Source organism: Mastigoproctus giganteus, chromosome 6 (genome assembly GCF_048544385.1).
Source record: "Mastigoproctus giganteus isolate SK-2022 chromosome 6, ASM4854438v1, whole genome shotgun sequence".
Classification (NCBI taxonomy): Eukaryota; Metazoa; Arthropoda; class Arachnida; order Uropygi; family Thelyphonidae; genus Mastigoproctus; species Mastigoproctus giganteus.
In genome coordinates, this window is record NC_143580.1 from 53,839,672 (window position 1) to 53,853,668 (window position 13,997).

Below are 13,997 nucleotides of genomic sequence, written 5' to 3' on the forward strand. Positions count from 1 at the left end.
TCCTATTCCTGGTGTAAATACTTTGAATTGTGACATCTAGCCACCTTGAAAACCCTTTTAACTTTTCCTCACTGGAGAGGGATGGTTAAACTTCAGTATTCTTCTGGAAAACTGAAGTTTCAGCACCATGAGAAAAGTAAGTGCTAAAGAGCACTTGCTTTGTTTGAAAAAAGTTAATATATTCATAATAAAAGTACAACAGTTTGCATATAATTGATACAGGCAATTAAAATTTGTGGACATGCATTATGTGTGAACTTATTGGCAAAGTGTGACATTTCTGAAATATACAAATTGGTGTGTGTATTTGAAAATAGGTATGCTGTAGAAGAGTAAACTTTGAGGTATGAGTACCCCTGACAGTCAGGCAACATTCACCATAGCATCCATGATATTAATGAGATTGTTCAGGAGCCTTAATGATTATTGAAGTCCATTTGTCTAACCGAACAATGCACCATAATTTTAGACATGACATGTGAATGTACTGAAACTTAAGAACAAGTTTGAGATTCTGCAGACTGTTCAGGACCAAGATATCGACGAGGAATATTACAACTTTCTGAAAGTGATAAAGCCCAAGAAACCTATAGGGAAAAAGAAATCCAAAGAAGAAAAAATTAGTCAAGAAACACTTGTTATGATGCACTGAAGGCGAAAAATGAAGAGCAAGATAAACACTGACAAGGTAAAAATTGAGTATACTGAGTTATGCAAAGCCATTAGAAAGAGACTCAGAGAGGACATAAGAAGATTTAACACAAGAAAAGTAGAACAAGCATTAAGGGAAAATAAAGGACTTAAATCAGCAGCCATGAGCAGTAATACAGAAAGACAAATGATACTGAAACTGAAGAATAGCAATGGTGTGCTTATAAATAGCAGAGAGGGCATAATTCAAATAGCAGAAGACTACTATAGAGAATTGTACAAGGAACGAGGGAATGATGCCAGCAGTGGGGAAGATGGATCGCAAATTAGCAACACATACGACATACCCGATATTCTTCGTGATGAGGTAGACCGTGCATTGAAGAAAATGAAGAATCAGAAAGTCCCGGGGGAAGATGAAGTTACTGTAGAGTTGTTAAAATTGGGAGGAAGAGAGGAGGAAGAGACATAACACAAAAACTGGCAAGGCTCTTCACAAAGTGCATTAGAAAAGGTGTGATGCCTAAGCAGTGGAATAATGCAGTCATAGTTTTGCTGCATAAGAAAGGAGATAAATCAGAAATTGGAAATTATAGACCAATTAGCTTGTTATCCCACATCTACAAGTTGTTTACAATGGTCATTACTAACAGATTAGAAAGAATACTTGATGAGAATCAACCGAAAGAGCAAGCTGGCTTAGGACAGGATTCTCAACTATGGATCACCTTCACTAATGCTAATGGAGAAAGCAAATGAATATAAAACACCATTATGCCTGGCATTTGTGGATTACGAAAAGGCATTTGACTCCATACAGCATAAGGCAATGTTTCGGGCACTGGAAAGACAAGGCATAGATACCCCACATATTATGATTTTGAAGAAAATATATGAAAATGCTACCTCCTTTATTGGACTAGACAAAGACAGTAGGAAATTTAAAATCGACAAAAGGAGTTCGACAAGGAGACACAATATCTCTGAAGCTGTTTACTGCTGCCCTTGAGGAAGCTTTCAGAAGATTAGACTGGTCGCAGAAAGGAGTCAATGTGAACGGAGAGTACCTAAACCATTTACGATTTGCAGATGACATTGTGGTCATAAGCCACAATCCCAAAGAATTAGAAAAAAATCTTAATCAGTTATGCACAGTTAGTAAGGATTTTGGGCTAAAGATGAATATGGCTAAAACAAAAGTAATGATGAACAAGTATGCCACAGAAAGGGAAATAATGATTGGAAGAGCAGTAATTGAAAAGGTGGAGTCATATACTTATCTGGGACAAGTTATTAGCTGCAATAATGATTAAATGGCTGGAAGTCAAGAGAAGAATAAATTTTGGATGGATAGCATTCAGGAAATATAATCACATACTGAAGAGCAATATCCCAGTTTGTCTGAAACGTAAAATAATGAACCAATGTATACTCCCCACCATGACTTATGGAAGCGAAACTTGGGCACTCACCAAAAGAATGGAAGAGAAGCTGAGAACTACACAGCAAAAATGGAACGAATTATACTGGGAATCAGACTGTTAGATAAGAGGAGAAACACATTGATTAGGCAGCAAACTCAAGTAAAGGACATTCTTATCAGAACTAAAGAACTAAAATGGTCTTGGGCAGGACACATAGCTCGAAGACATGATGACAGATGGACTAAGAAAATAACAGAATGGTACCCAAGAGGAGCTAGAAGAAAACCTGGAAGATAAAGGGGAGATGGATAGATGAAATTCATGAGTTTGTGGATAGTAAATGGTTGGCCAGTGCTCAAAACAGAAGGAACTGGAAAGTTGCTGGAGAGGCCTTCATCCTGCAGTGGATTGAAAATTGCTAATGATGATGATGATGTGAAAGTACCTTGAACATTGTTAGGTGTGACATTGTTCAAGAGCCTTGGTGACTATTGATGCCCACCTCCAGCAGAGCAATTTGTAACTCCCATAAGGTTCTGGGTGTAGTTTGCTGATTTAAAATTGAGTCTTTAGTGCAGTGTTGTCAAACATATTCAGGTGGTAGAGCAACTTGAAGTCAGGATGCTATTTGTGGAACACCATGAAATATTAATACAGTATATTTAATTCCATCTTATGAACTAAGAATAATTTTACTAGCAGAAAACATGACTATATGTATGCAAGTCTCCATATCTCAAAAAGCAATAATACATAACATTTTTAAAAAATCTTATTTCAGCAGGGTAAAAATACACTGTAAGTCTAATTATCAAATTTAAAAAACTGAATTTAAAAAATAAAAAAACTGAATATACATTTATAACTTTGCACTCAATTTATTTCTGTAGTTTGTTTTTCAGAGGTGTAGCTGCTTGGATTTAGTCACTAAATGTATTTATTGCCATTTTTAATTGATTCATTGTTGATTCATTTCATGATCTGCTAGCATGTGTTAGCAGATAAGCAGTAGCAGATGCCAAAAGTTTAAGTAAAACTTATTGGGAAAAACTCAAAATTGAGAATATTCTATCCATTAATTATTTTATGCAAATTGTGAAAATACCACCGTTATTTGACCTTAGTGGTGGAACACCTCAGTCCAGCTCAATTCGGTTACCCCCAGGACTTGTGAAAATTCCCATTAACATCTGCTGTAAGTCTTGTACTTCCAACTCCCCCTACCCCAAAATCAGCAAACTACACCCAGAACCTTATGGGAGTTACAAATTGCTCTGCTGGAGGTGGGCATCAATAGTCACCAAGGTTCTTGAACAATGTCACACCTAACAATGTTCAAGGTACTTTCACATCATCATCATCAGCCATTTTCAATCCACTGCAGGATGAAGGCCTCTCCAGAAACTTTCCAGTTCCTTCTGTTTTGAGCACTGGCCATCCATTTACTACCCACAAACTCATGAATTTCATCTATCCATCTCCCCTTTGTCTTCCAGGTTTTCTTCTAGCTCCTCTTGGGTACCATTCTGTTATTTTCTTAGTCCATCTGTCATCATGTCTTCGAGCTATGTGTCCTGCCCAAGACCATTTTAGTTCTTTAGTTCTGATAAGAATGTCCTTTACTTGAGTTTGCTGCCTAATCAATGTGTTTCTCCTCTTATCTAACAGTCTGATTCCCAGTATAATTCGTTCCATTTTTGCTGTGTAGTTCTCAGCTTCTCTTCCATTCTTTTGGTGAGTGCCCAAGTTTCGCTTCCATAAGTCATGGTGGGGAGTATACATTGGTTCATTATTTTACGTTTCAGACAAACTGGGATATTGCTCTTCAGTATGTGATTATATTTCCTGAATGCTATCCATCCAAAATTTATTCTTCTCTTGACTTCCAGCCATTTAATCATTATTACAGCTAATAACTTGTCCCAGATAAGTATATGACTCCACCTTTTCAATTACTGCTCTTCCAATCATTATTTCCCTTTCTGTGGCATACTTGTTCATCATTACTTTTGTTTTAGCCATATTCATCTTTAGTCCAAAATCCTTACTAACCGTGCATAACTTATTAAGATTTTCTTCTAGTTCTTTGGGATTGTGGCTTATGACCACAATGTCATCTGCAAATCGTAAATAGTTTAGGTACTCTCTGTTCACATTGACTCCTTTCTGCGACCAGTCTAATCTTCTGAAAGCTTCCTCAAGGGCAGCAGTAAACAGCTTTAGAGATATTGTGTCTCCTTGTCGAACTCCTTTTGTCGATTTTAAATTTCCTACTGTCTTTGTCTAGTCCAATAAAGGAGGTAGCATTTTCATATATTTTCTTCAAAATCATAATATGTGGGGTATCTATGCCTTGCCTTGTCTTTCCAGTGCCTGAATTCTGCTGGAATTCAGGCACTGAATTCTGAACTCATTTTCAGATATTCTAATTTGCATATTCACTTTACTTGTAGAAGACCATTATGTATTATTGTGCTTTTGTTATCAGTATATTAACTTTTGTCCATTAGTATATGGGCAGAAGTCAAGATATTGATAACATCAAGATTTATCAGTTTTTTTTTTTTTTTTTTTTTAAAACAAAACTGGAGGGTAAAAAGAAAAATTTAAATTGATACTACATAAATATTCATGAGCATAGTTCATTTTGTACAAGCTTGTTGGTTAAAAACATCCATGAACAATACTATATTTTCCATTTTGAAGAGTGTATGGCATAGACAAATTGTCTAATTACTGGCAAATTAACATTTGAACAAATGTATTTATTGCCATTTTTACATCTCAAGTATTGATATTCAACCAGCAAGCTCTAATGAAATATAATGAAACAGGTTGATCATAAGGATATGACCAAATATTTATAAAATAGAATGGGTATAAGGTGAAAAAATAAACAAAACACCCTGGTACAGCCTAAATAACAGAGTCATAAAGGCAAACATTATGGTTGTCATTGCCAAAGTCATGAAAATAAGTAAAAAAATAACACTGAAAGCATAGTTAATTAAGGCACATACACTCACGCATAAAAGTTTGGAATCACAGCATATGATAACAGTTTTCAACAGTTTTTTTTTTTTTTTTTTTTTTTGAAATTAGCTTTGACAATGTAAGGTTTAATTTAAAATAAAAACACACCACAAAGTATTTTAAGATTATTAAGCATTGGAAATTTTACAGAAAAATAATATTGACAACTATACATTTTTCATTAAAATATCCTCCACAAGATTTAATCACTGCCTTACACAGATGTGGAATTCTGGTGAGTAATTTTATAATGGTGTCTTGACTAAAATTATTCCAAGCAATCTGCAAAGTTCCCTATAAATTTTATGAAGATGGGTAGACTTCACAAACTTGATAGTCTAGACGATCCAATAAAAGTTGTATTGGATTTAATTTAGTTGACTGGGGTGGCCCCACCATAATTTGCAATACACCATATTGTTTAGTTGCTAGAAAGTCCCTGCACAGTTAGAGCTGTGCTTTGGGTCATTGTCTTGTTGTAATATAAAATTTCTTCCACAAAGTCCAGAAGATATTGAATTATGGTGAAGAATGTTTTTATAGCCTTCTTTTCTTAAAATTTCTTCAATTAAACTACGATGTAACTCAGTCCAGAAAAACAGAAGTAACCCCAGATCATGATGGAACCACCACCATGCTTGAATGTAGGCAATAAACAGTGTGGTACCATTTTTTCTTTGGTTGCTCATCTCACATAAACTGTATGCTTGGATCAAAAAAATTTTGAATTTTGGATTATCAGTCCACAGCACGATTTTACCCTCTTCAGTTGTCTACTGTTGATAAAAGAAACAGTTAGCTGAACCTGACTGTTTCTTTTGATTTTCTGGTTTTAATAAGGGTTTTTCAGACTGCTACATGACCACATAGTCCTGCTTGTTTGAGACATAGTTTTACAATGAATGTAGGCATGGGAGTTTCTCTGTTCATATTGAACTCAGCTTGGATTTTAGGTGCAGTAAGTCATTGATTGCATTTAGAAATCATTGTTCTGGTCTTATTGTGTGCTTCTGTTGTTACATGCACACATCTTGATTGTGGTTTATCCTTTAAACTGCAAGTCTCCTTGAATCATTGATTGGTAGTTTGTACTTCTTTAAATTAAACACCTAGTGTTTTTCCAATACTTCTCATGGAATAATTTTCTTTATAAAGAATTATAATAGCACTTTTTTCAACACTCAGTTCCTTATTTTGGTTATCATGAAACACTCAAAACTATGCCAAACACTTTCTGAATGATAGGTGTTTGCTTTTATAAGTTACAGCTCTTACTCCTTGGTTTATATTATTGCAAAACACTCTAGAATCATCTAAAATCTCCTATGATATTGAAACAATACTCCCACTTTCTAGAATATTCTGGAATCATCTACATTCTACCACATTCAGGAATCTTCTTCACCTTTCCGGAATATTCTGAATATTTTAGAAATTTCTTAAATATTTCTTAAATATTATTTCAATGTTTTGATTTTAATACATAACAGAAAATATTGTAATAAAAATTGCTAAACAAGTTAGTTCTATTTCAATAAAAAAAAACTTTGAAAATTAAATCAGAATGAAATGAGTCCAAACTTTTAGGTGGGAGTGTATATCCTTTCTCAAACATTACAATTTTATTAAAATTGTAATGTTTGAGAAGGGATAACATATTTTATACTTAAAATCTCTTTTAAATATAAAATATGATACTATGCATTCTCATTTTGCAACATAACAATAAAAAATGCAAGAATTTTATTTGATTTGATTTGATTTGATTTCGATTTTATTGGCGCATTAGCAGCTAGGGCTATAATGCGCCAAGACCATGCAAGAACATTGGATCAATGATATCATTGTACATTATGTTGTGCATTACTGTACCAGAAGAACTTTCAAGGTCTAGACAGATTTCTGTTGTTTGGTTATTTTATTTATTTTTAAATTCAAGTATCAGAATTCTAAAGGAGATCCTACTTTAATTCTCTCTGTTTTGCAGGTATACTATCATTTGGGTTCTTTTGATGATTCCCTGACATATGCACTAGGAGCAGGTGATCTTTTTGATGTGTCCAAGGCAACTGAATATGTGGAAACAACAATATGTAAGAATTATTATCATTTCATAAGCATCGTCTTTTAGCAATGTTAATTTTAATGGGATTGAGAAGTTAGTATAGTGTAGTACTAGTAGTGGCATGTGATGCAAGAAAGCAAGTGTATGAGCTTATGCAGCATCAGTCAAACAAAAAATCACACCATTCCCTCCAAATGCCTGTCCAGTTCCTCCTAAATTTATTTAACCTATCAACTTCCACAACTACAGATGGAAGTTTTGTTCCAGCAATTAACCACCGCTGGCTAAAGGCAAATTTCCGCACATCTATTCTACATCTGTCTTTCTTAATTGGAATTTATACCCCCTTAGGTTCGTAATCTGAACAAGTGGAAGGATCCCATCAGAATTCAGCGTGCTCAACCCATTCAAGGGCCTTATACACCTCAATCAGATCACTGCGCAGGTGTCTAGTCTCCAGCCACTGCAATTTGCAGAACTTAAGCCTCTCTTGGTAAGAGGATCCCTTCATTCCCCTCACCAATCTTGTTGCCCTTCTCTGTACACACTCAAGCAAATCTACATCCTTCCTAAAATGAGGCCTCCACACCTGTATGCAGTACTCAAGGCGTGGCCTGACCATTGCCTTATACAGAGAGACAATCACCTCCTTTTCCCTGCTAGCAAACTTCCTATATATCATTGACAAAACCCCATGACCTGCCCTGGCAGCCTGTCTGCATTGCTCAGAAAACTTCATATCTGACAGCACAATTACTCCCAGGTCTTTTTCATTTTCTACCACCTTAAGTGTAGTACCACACAGTTGGTACGTTTCTCTGGGGTTACTTCTACCCATATGCAGTACTTTGCATTTGTCAAGGGTAAACTTCAGTTGCCACTTCTTAGCCCATCTGCCCAAATTTTCTAGATCCTGTTGCAGTAGCACACTGCCATTACTGTCTTTAACAACCCGGCCAACCTTTGTATCATCTGCGAAGCCTGATATACCTTCATCAATATCATTGATAAATATACAAAACAACAGTGGATCCAACACCGAACCATGTGGGATTCCACTAATAACATTAGTCCACAAAGAGCAGCACCCATTGATTACCACCCTCTGTCTTTTCCCACTCAACCATCCTTTTATCCATTTTAGCAACTTACCCTTAATACCATTCTGCTCCAATTTGTACAATAGTCTTCCATGCGCAACAGTGTCAAAAGCTTTCCTGAAATCTAAATATATGATATCAAAATTATTTTTTGATAACCACATCATAATATCCTATTATAATGTGGTTTGTAACCACATCATAATATCCTATCAAATTTGTCAGACAAGACTTTCCCTTAACAAACCCATGCTGTGTCTGAATTATTTCTGCAGTCTTGTCTAGATTATCCTGCGATGCATCTTTAACTAGTGACTCCATTATTTTACCGGGAACAGAAGTTAAACTAACTGGTCTGTAATTACTCGTGTCACCCTTCGATCCCCCTTTGTGAATTGGGGATACATTTGCACATCTCCAGTCCGTGGGGACCTCCCCTGAGTCCAAGGATGTTCTCATAATTATGGCTAAGGGTTTGCTTAGTTGCTTTGCCGCCTCCTTTAATATAACTGGATAGATCCCATCTACCCCAGGTGCTTTTCTTATGTTTAACTTCAACAATTTCTCCTCCACTTTGTTCTCATTTATTACAAAATCATTAAGCACCCTGCTACAATTTGATAACCTTGTGGCATTGTCAAACCTTAATAACTCCTCATGTGTGAATGTAGATGCAAAATACTCATTCAGTTTGTTTGCTATCTGAGCAGGATCATCAGCAATTGAACCATCGATATCAAGTGGACCAATCAGATTCATCCCTTCCTTTTAGAGTTTATATAAGTAAAGAAATCTTTGCTGTTTTTCTTAGCATCCTCTGCCAAAGATTTCTCGAAATCTGCCTTTGCCTGCCTAACCTCCTTTGTGATCTGATTACAGACTAGCTTATATCTGCCATAGGCTTCTGAGTCGCTTAATAATTTATATGCATCCCGTGAATTTTTCTTCTCTGTCATGAGTCTCATTAGTTCATTTGATAATCATTTAGGCCTAAACCTTGAACAATATTTCTTAATAGGTATGAAACTTTTAGTAGCTTCCACGATTAATTTCTGGAATGCTACCCACTTAGAATTTACTGTTGGTAACATCGTCAGTTGATCCCACTGTACAGAATTTAAAAACTGTCTGAGACCACTGTACTCACCTTTATGGAAGCAAAAACCCTTTCCTTTACCCTTGATGGTAATTATATCTTTAAGTAAATCCCACATCAGTACACTGTGATCACTGCCACCTAGTGCTTCTTTATCTGCAAATTCTTAATACACGAATGATCACTGCTGATAATCAGATCAAGAGTATTACCCTCTCTGGTTGCCTCTTGAACATGTTGCTGCAGAAAACAATCATCCAATAAATCCACAAAAGTCTTACTAGTGTGTGAGTGACCGATCTACAAGTTCCAGTCAATATCTGGGAAGTTAAAATCCCCCATTATAAGACATTCTGATTTACTAGACCACTCTATTTCTCTGTACAATTGTTCATTTGAGTCATTAGGCCTGTAACACACTCCTACTCTTATTTTTGCTTTCGCAGTGCTTACGTCACACCAAACTGACTCAGCAGTGTTCTGTTCATCTATATCAACTGGATGCACTTCTTTTGATTTTATGTTTTCTTAATTAACAGCATGACACCTCCTCCCTTCCTATCCTGTCTATTCTTTCTGTACACATTGTACTCCCCAAATTCCAATTCTGTATTCCTAATATCAATGTGACACCACGTCTCTGATATCCCAACAATATCTGTCTTTGATGTCTTGACCAACACTTCAAATTCATCAACTATACTTCTAGCATTGGTATACATGCAAGCATACATGCACCTATTCCTATTTACCCTGACACATCCCATATACCCACCTGTTTCACAATGACTGCCATCAGTCCCTGAAACCCCAGCACTCCTCGCTCCAGGTCGCTACTTATTTTAATAGAAGTTGTGCAAGAATCACCTTCACCTCTGCCTGCGGCTACGTTTAACCTTTTTAGTCTGTGAATCCCCCAAGCTGGCAGTTTTCCGACCCCCCCCCCAACACTGCCTCAATAGCATCAGCAAATATTCTTCCGCCCTTTCTATTTAAGTGTATCCCATCCCTGTAGAAGCAGTCTCTCCTGTTAACAAGCACAGACCACACTGAAAAAAATAATTCTACCCCTTGAGCCTTGCACATTCCCTCCAGGGCTGAATTTATTGACAAGTATTGATCATGTACTCCCTCCTATCGTGTCTGGGCAGAATTGCAGACACTTTCAAATTTATTATTATTGAAATTACTTTCATGTTGATTCAGGTGTATTTATTTTGTAGAATGAACTGAGTATATATTATTTTTATACATGAAATAGCTTCTTTTCATTAGATTGCCATTGTATGTTTTTGTGAGGGCCTGATGTAGCTGAGTGACCAGGAGCAATAATGCAGTAGCACATGCCCTTTGAGGCGCCTCCGTAGCCAGGAGAATTAGTTGCTAATTCTCCTAAAAACCAAATAACAAACAAACAAACAAACAAACATGCCCTTTGAGTGAACCAGGGTTCAAGCCCGTGACTGCTAAATACCATTTAAAGCACAATTGTGGGGAACCGCCAGTGGCACTCCCCCCAAACACTATGTATGTTTTTGTCAAATAAATTTATTTCAACTGATGTATCCAAAAAAAAATTGTGAATATTTGAATTATTCTGTCCTGGTTAGGACACAAGAGCACAAAAGATGTATCATGCTCTTTTTTGTGGACAAGAATAGGACATGATACATCTTTTTTGCTTGTATTTCCCTTGGCAACACCATGTATTGCAAGTGATTTGCCTGCCTGTGGTGAAATTGCTAGCATATGTACCAAATGCAACAAAGACATTTAACATGGTTTCTGTAAACTACTTTTCAGCGGGTCCTAGAACTTTAACAACTTCATCATGTGGTTGGCAGCCAAAACTGTAGGAGCCACTGCAATAATTATTTTAGCTTATTAACTCTACTTTATTTATTTTTATTTATGTTTGAATTTTATTCCTTCCTTTTGATCTCTGTCGGGTCGGTTATGATGTATACGTTTCATATGTATACATTATGACAGAAACAGAGACCCTGCTTATTGTGGTGGCTCCTACGGTTTTGGCTGCTGACCCCGTGATGAAGTAGTTAAAGTTCTAGGACCCACTGCTTTAGGTACCATCGTTGTTATCATTATTATTTTTATGTTAATCTTAATTTCATTTAATTTCAGATAATCTGCTTTACCTTGCAGGCATTCTCAATTTTTTCCATGGTAATTACACTTGACAGGTCAGCACCCCTACCCAATACACTGATAATATACATTATGGTTGCTGGGTATTTCTGCTATAGCTAGTAGTGCCCCGGATCCATAACTCAGTTTAATAATTTAATACTTTTTCTTGTTTGCTTAGTCGTTTAGTAATGTCATTATATCCTATTATTTTTATCAATATTATATATATATATATATATATATATATATATATATATATATGTGTGTGTGTGTGTGTGTGTGTGTGTACATGTGTGTACATACACCGATGAGCCAAAACATTATGACCAGTGAGTTGTTATGCAAATCGAAGCAACTACTGGTGCTTCGATTTGCATAACGACTATGGTGCGGGTCGGGACACAGTATAAAAACACCTGATACTGAGCTCCGTTAATCAGTGTTACTCTTGTTCTTCAGATGGGAAAGGCAGCGGACTTATGTGAGTTTGACAAAGGCCAAATTGTAATGGCCAGACGACTGGGTCAGAGCATATCTGAAACCATGGCTGGTGGGGTGCTCACAGTCAGCTGTGGTTAGTACCTACCGAATGTGGTCCGAGAAGGGGAAACCACGAACCTCCGGCGAGGTGTTGGACGACCACGGCTTGTAGATGCTTGAGGTGAGCCAACCCGCTGGTAATTGGAATGTTGGTGACTGGGAGTAATGTGTCACAACACATAGTACGTCGAACCCTGCTCAAAATGGGGCTACGTAGCCGCAGGCCGCTCTGAGTGCTCAAGCTAACCATGATTCACAGGTGACAGTGCCTACAATGGGCACGCGAGTCGAAACTGGACCTTGAGTGATTGGAAGAAGGTCATCTGTTCTGATGAATTGCGTTTCCTGTTGACCACGTGGACAGCTGGGTACGTGTGCGTTTACCTGGGGAAGTGATGACACCTGGATGCACCGTGGGACAAAAACTAGCCGGTGGCAGTGGTGTCGTGCTTTGGGTGATGTTCTGCTGGGATACCCATGTCCGGTCATCCCCGTGCCAAGTTTGTACCTGAAATGTAATGCAGTGTAACCTTCTGTCCATCATGCAGAATGTTTTGCAAATGGGCACATAACTCTATATTACATTTATATACATCTTTATAGACTTTTGTACATGATAAAAATATATATTAATGTATATTTTTTTACAAAGTGTTATGCTTCCCCCCTTTACTATGATATTATTGAATTTTTCAAATCAAGTTGTCTGTTAGTTAAAAAAACAATAATATTGTTTTCAAACAGTTTTGTCCTCCAGTGACGGAGCAGGGACTTGCACTCTTTAGAAATTACTACCCTTTTTCCACGAGTCAACCTGAAGTTACTAATATTTTTAATCAGATAACATCACCACAGAGTAAATCCTTTATTCATTAAAAGCTTCAAACACTCTTCTGACCAGTTTAAAAGCTATTTGGCTCCAGTTAATGACAAAAATATGTTGAATGGTGGATAAATGTATCAAATCTGAATGAACAACCAATCAGTTTTTGGAAGGAAGCTAATTGAAAATGTAAGTTTTGCTACATGTATATTATAACTCCTATCACTGGACTGTTTTGGTCCAATGGCAGAAATTTTCTAAAATTATTTCAATGCATGTATTTGATTATTATGACAAAATAATACTACTCTGCATTATGTTTTTTATCTTTCTGTCTGGGGACAAATTCTTCCTCCAGTGATTAATGCGTTTACAGCCTCAGATGCATTTGTTTTTGTGTGTAGATTTGAACATGGTTTTATTTGTTTCTTGTTTGTGTTGAGGTTAGTTTATGTACATGGAATAAACTTTTGATAAAATTGAGGTTTGTTCTGATTTACAGCTCAGCCCACAAATAAGCGTTTGCTTTTAAATTTTCACCCATTATTTTAAAAATTTTCAGAATGTCAGTGATTTCAGAATCCACAAATTGTTTCTCAGTAACATACCGAAAATTCAAAGTGGTTTTTGGTGTCAACTGCATGCAGCATATGAAGTAGAACTTAGAAATTATAAAATTGCTAATGCTTTTTTTTTTTTTTTTTTTTTTTTTTTGTAGTTGTTGACGCATCGGCTTCTGTCGCCATAATGCACCTCCCAAGATTTTTGCAGTACTTTGATCCAAGCCCGAGGCGGGATTCGAACCCGCGACCTTTGGGTTGCCAGGCAGGCACTTTACCCACCCGGCTAGCCCGGTCGGCTTGTTAATGCTATTAAGAGTGTTCTATTTATAACTATTTAGAAAAGTTGGAGAGTTTGAGTCCATATGCTGCAATAAAGATTGCATAGCCTGTTGTGGCACCAGAAAAATTCTGTTGTGTGTAGACATGGTCATAATACATTTGTAAACACTTCTGGCCTCAGCCATAATGGGAATAAACAGAAATACATATGAAAAGAATCATATTTTCCCTGTGTGATTTTTTTTTTTTTTAAAGTAAAATTGTTACTTTTTTTG

The 13,997-nt window shown here is 36.5% G+C and overlaps 1 protein-coding gene across 1 annotated transcript in view; it reads left to right on the plus strand.

Annotated features, from left to right (window-relative positions):
• Positions 1-13,997, plus strand: part of Rpn2 (Regulatory particle non-ATPase 2) — a 459,562-nt gene that overhangs the window by 42,264 nt on the left and 403,301 nt on the right. Inside the window, exon 4 of the mRNA XM_090375965.1 lies at positions 7,096-7,201. Coding sequence (XP_090232091.1) covers positions 7,096-7,201 — 106 coding nt within the window. The remainder of the gene's footprint in view (positions 1-7,095; positions 7,202-13,997) is intronic.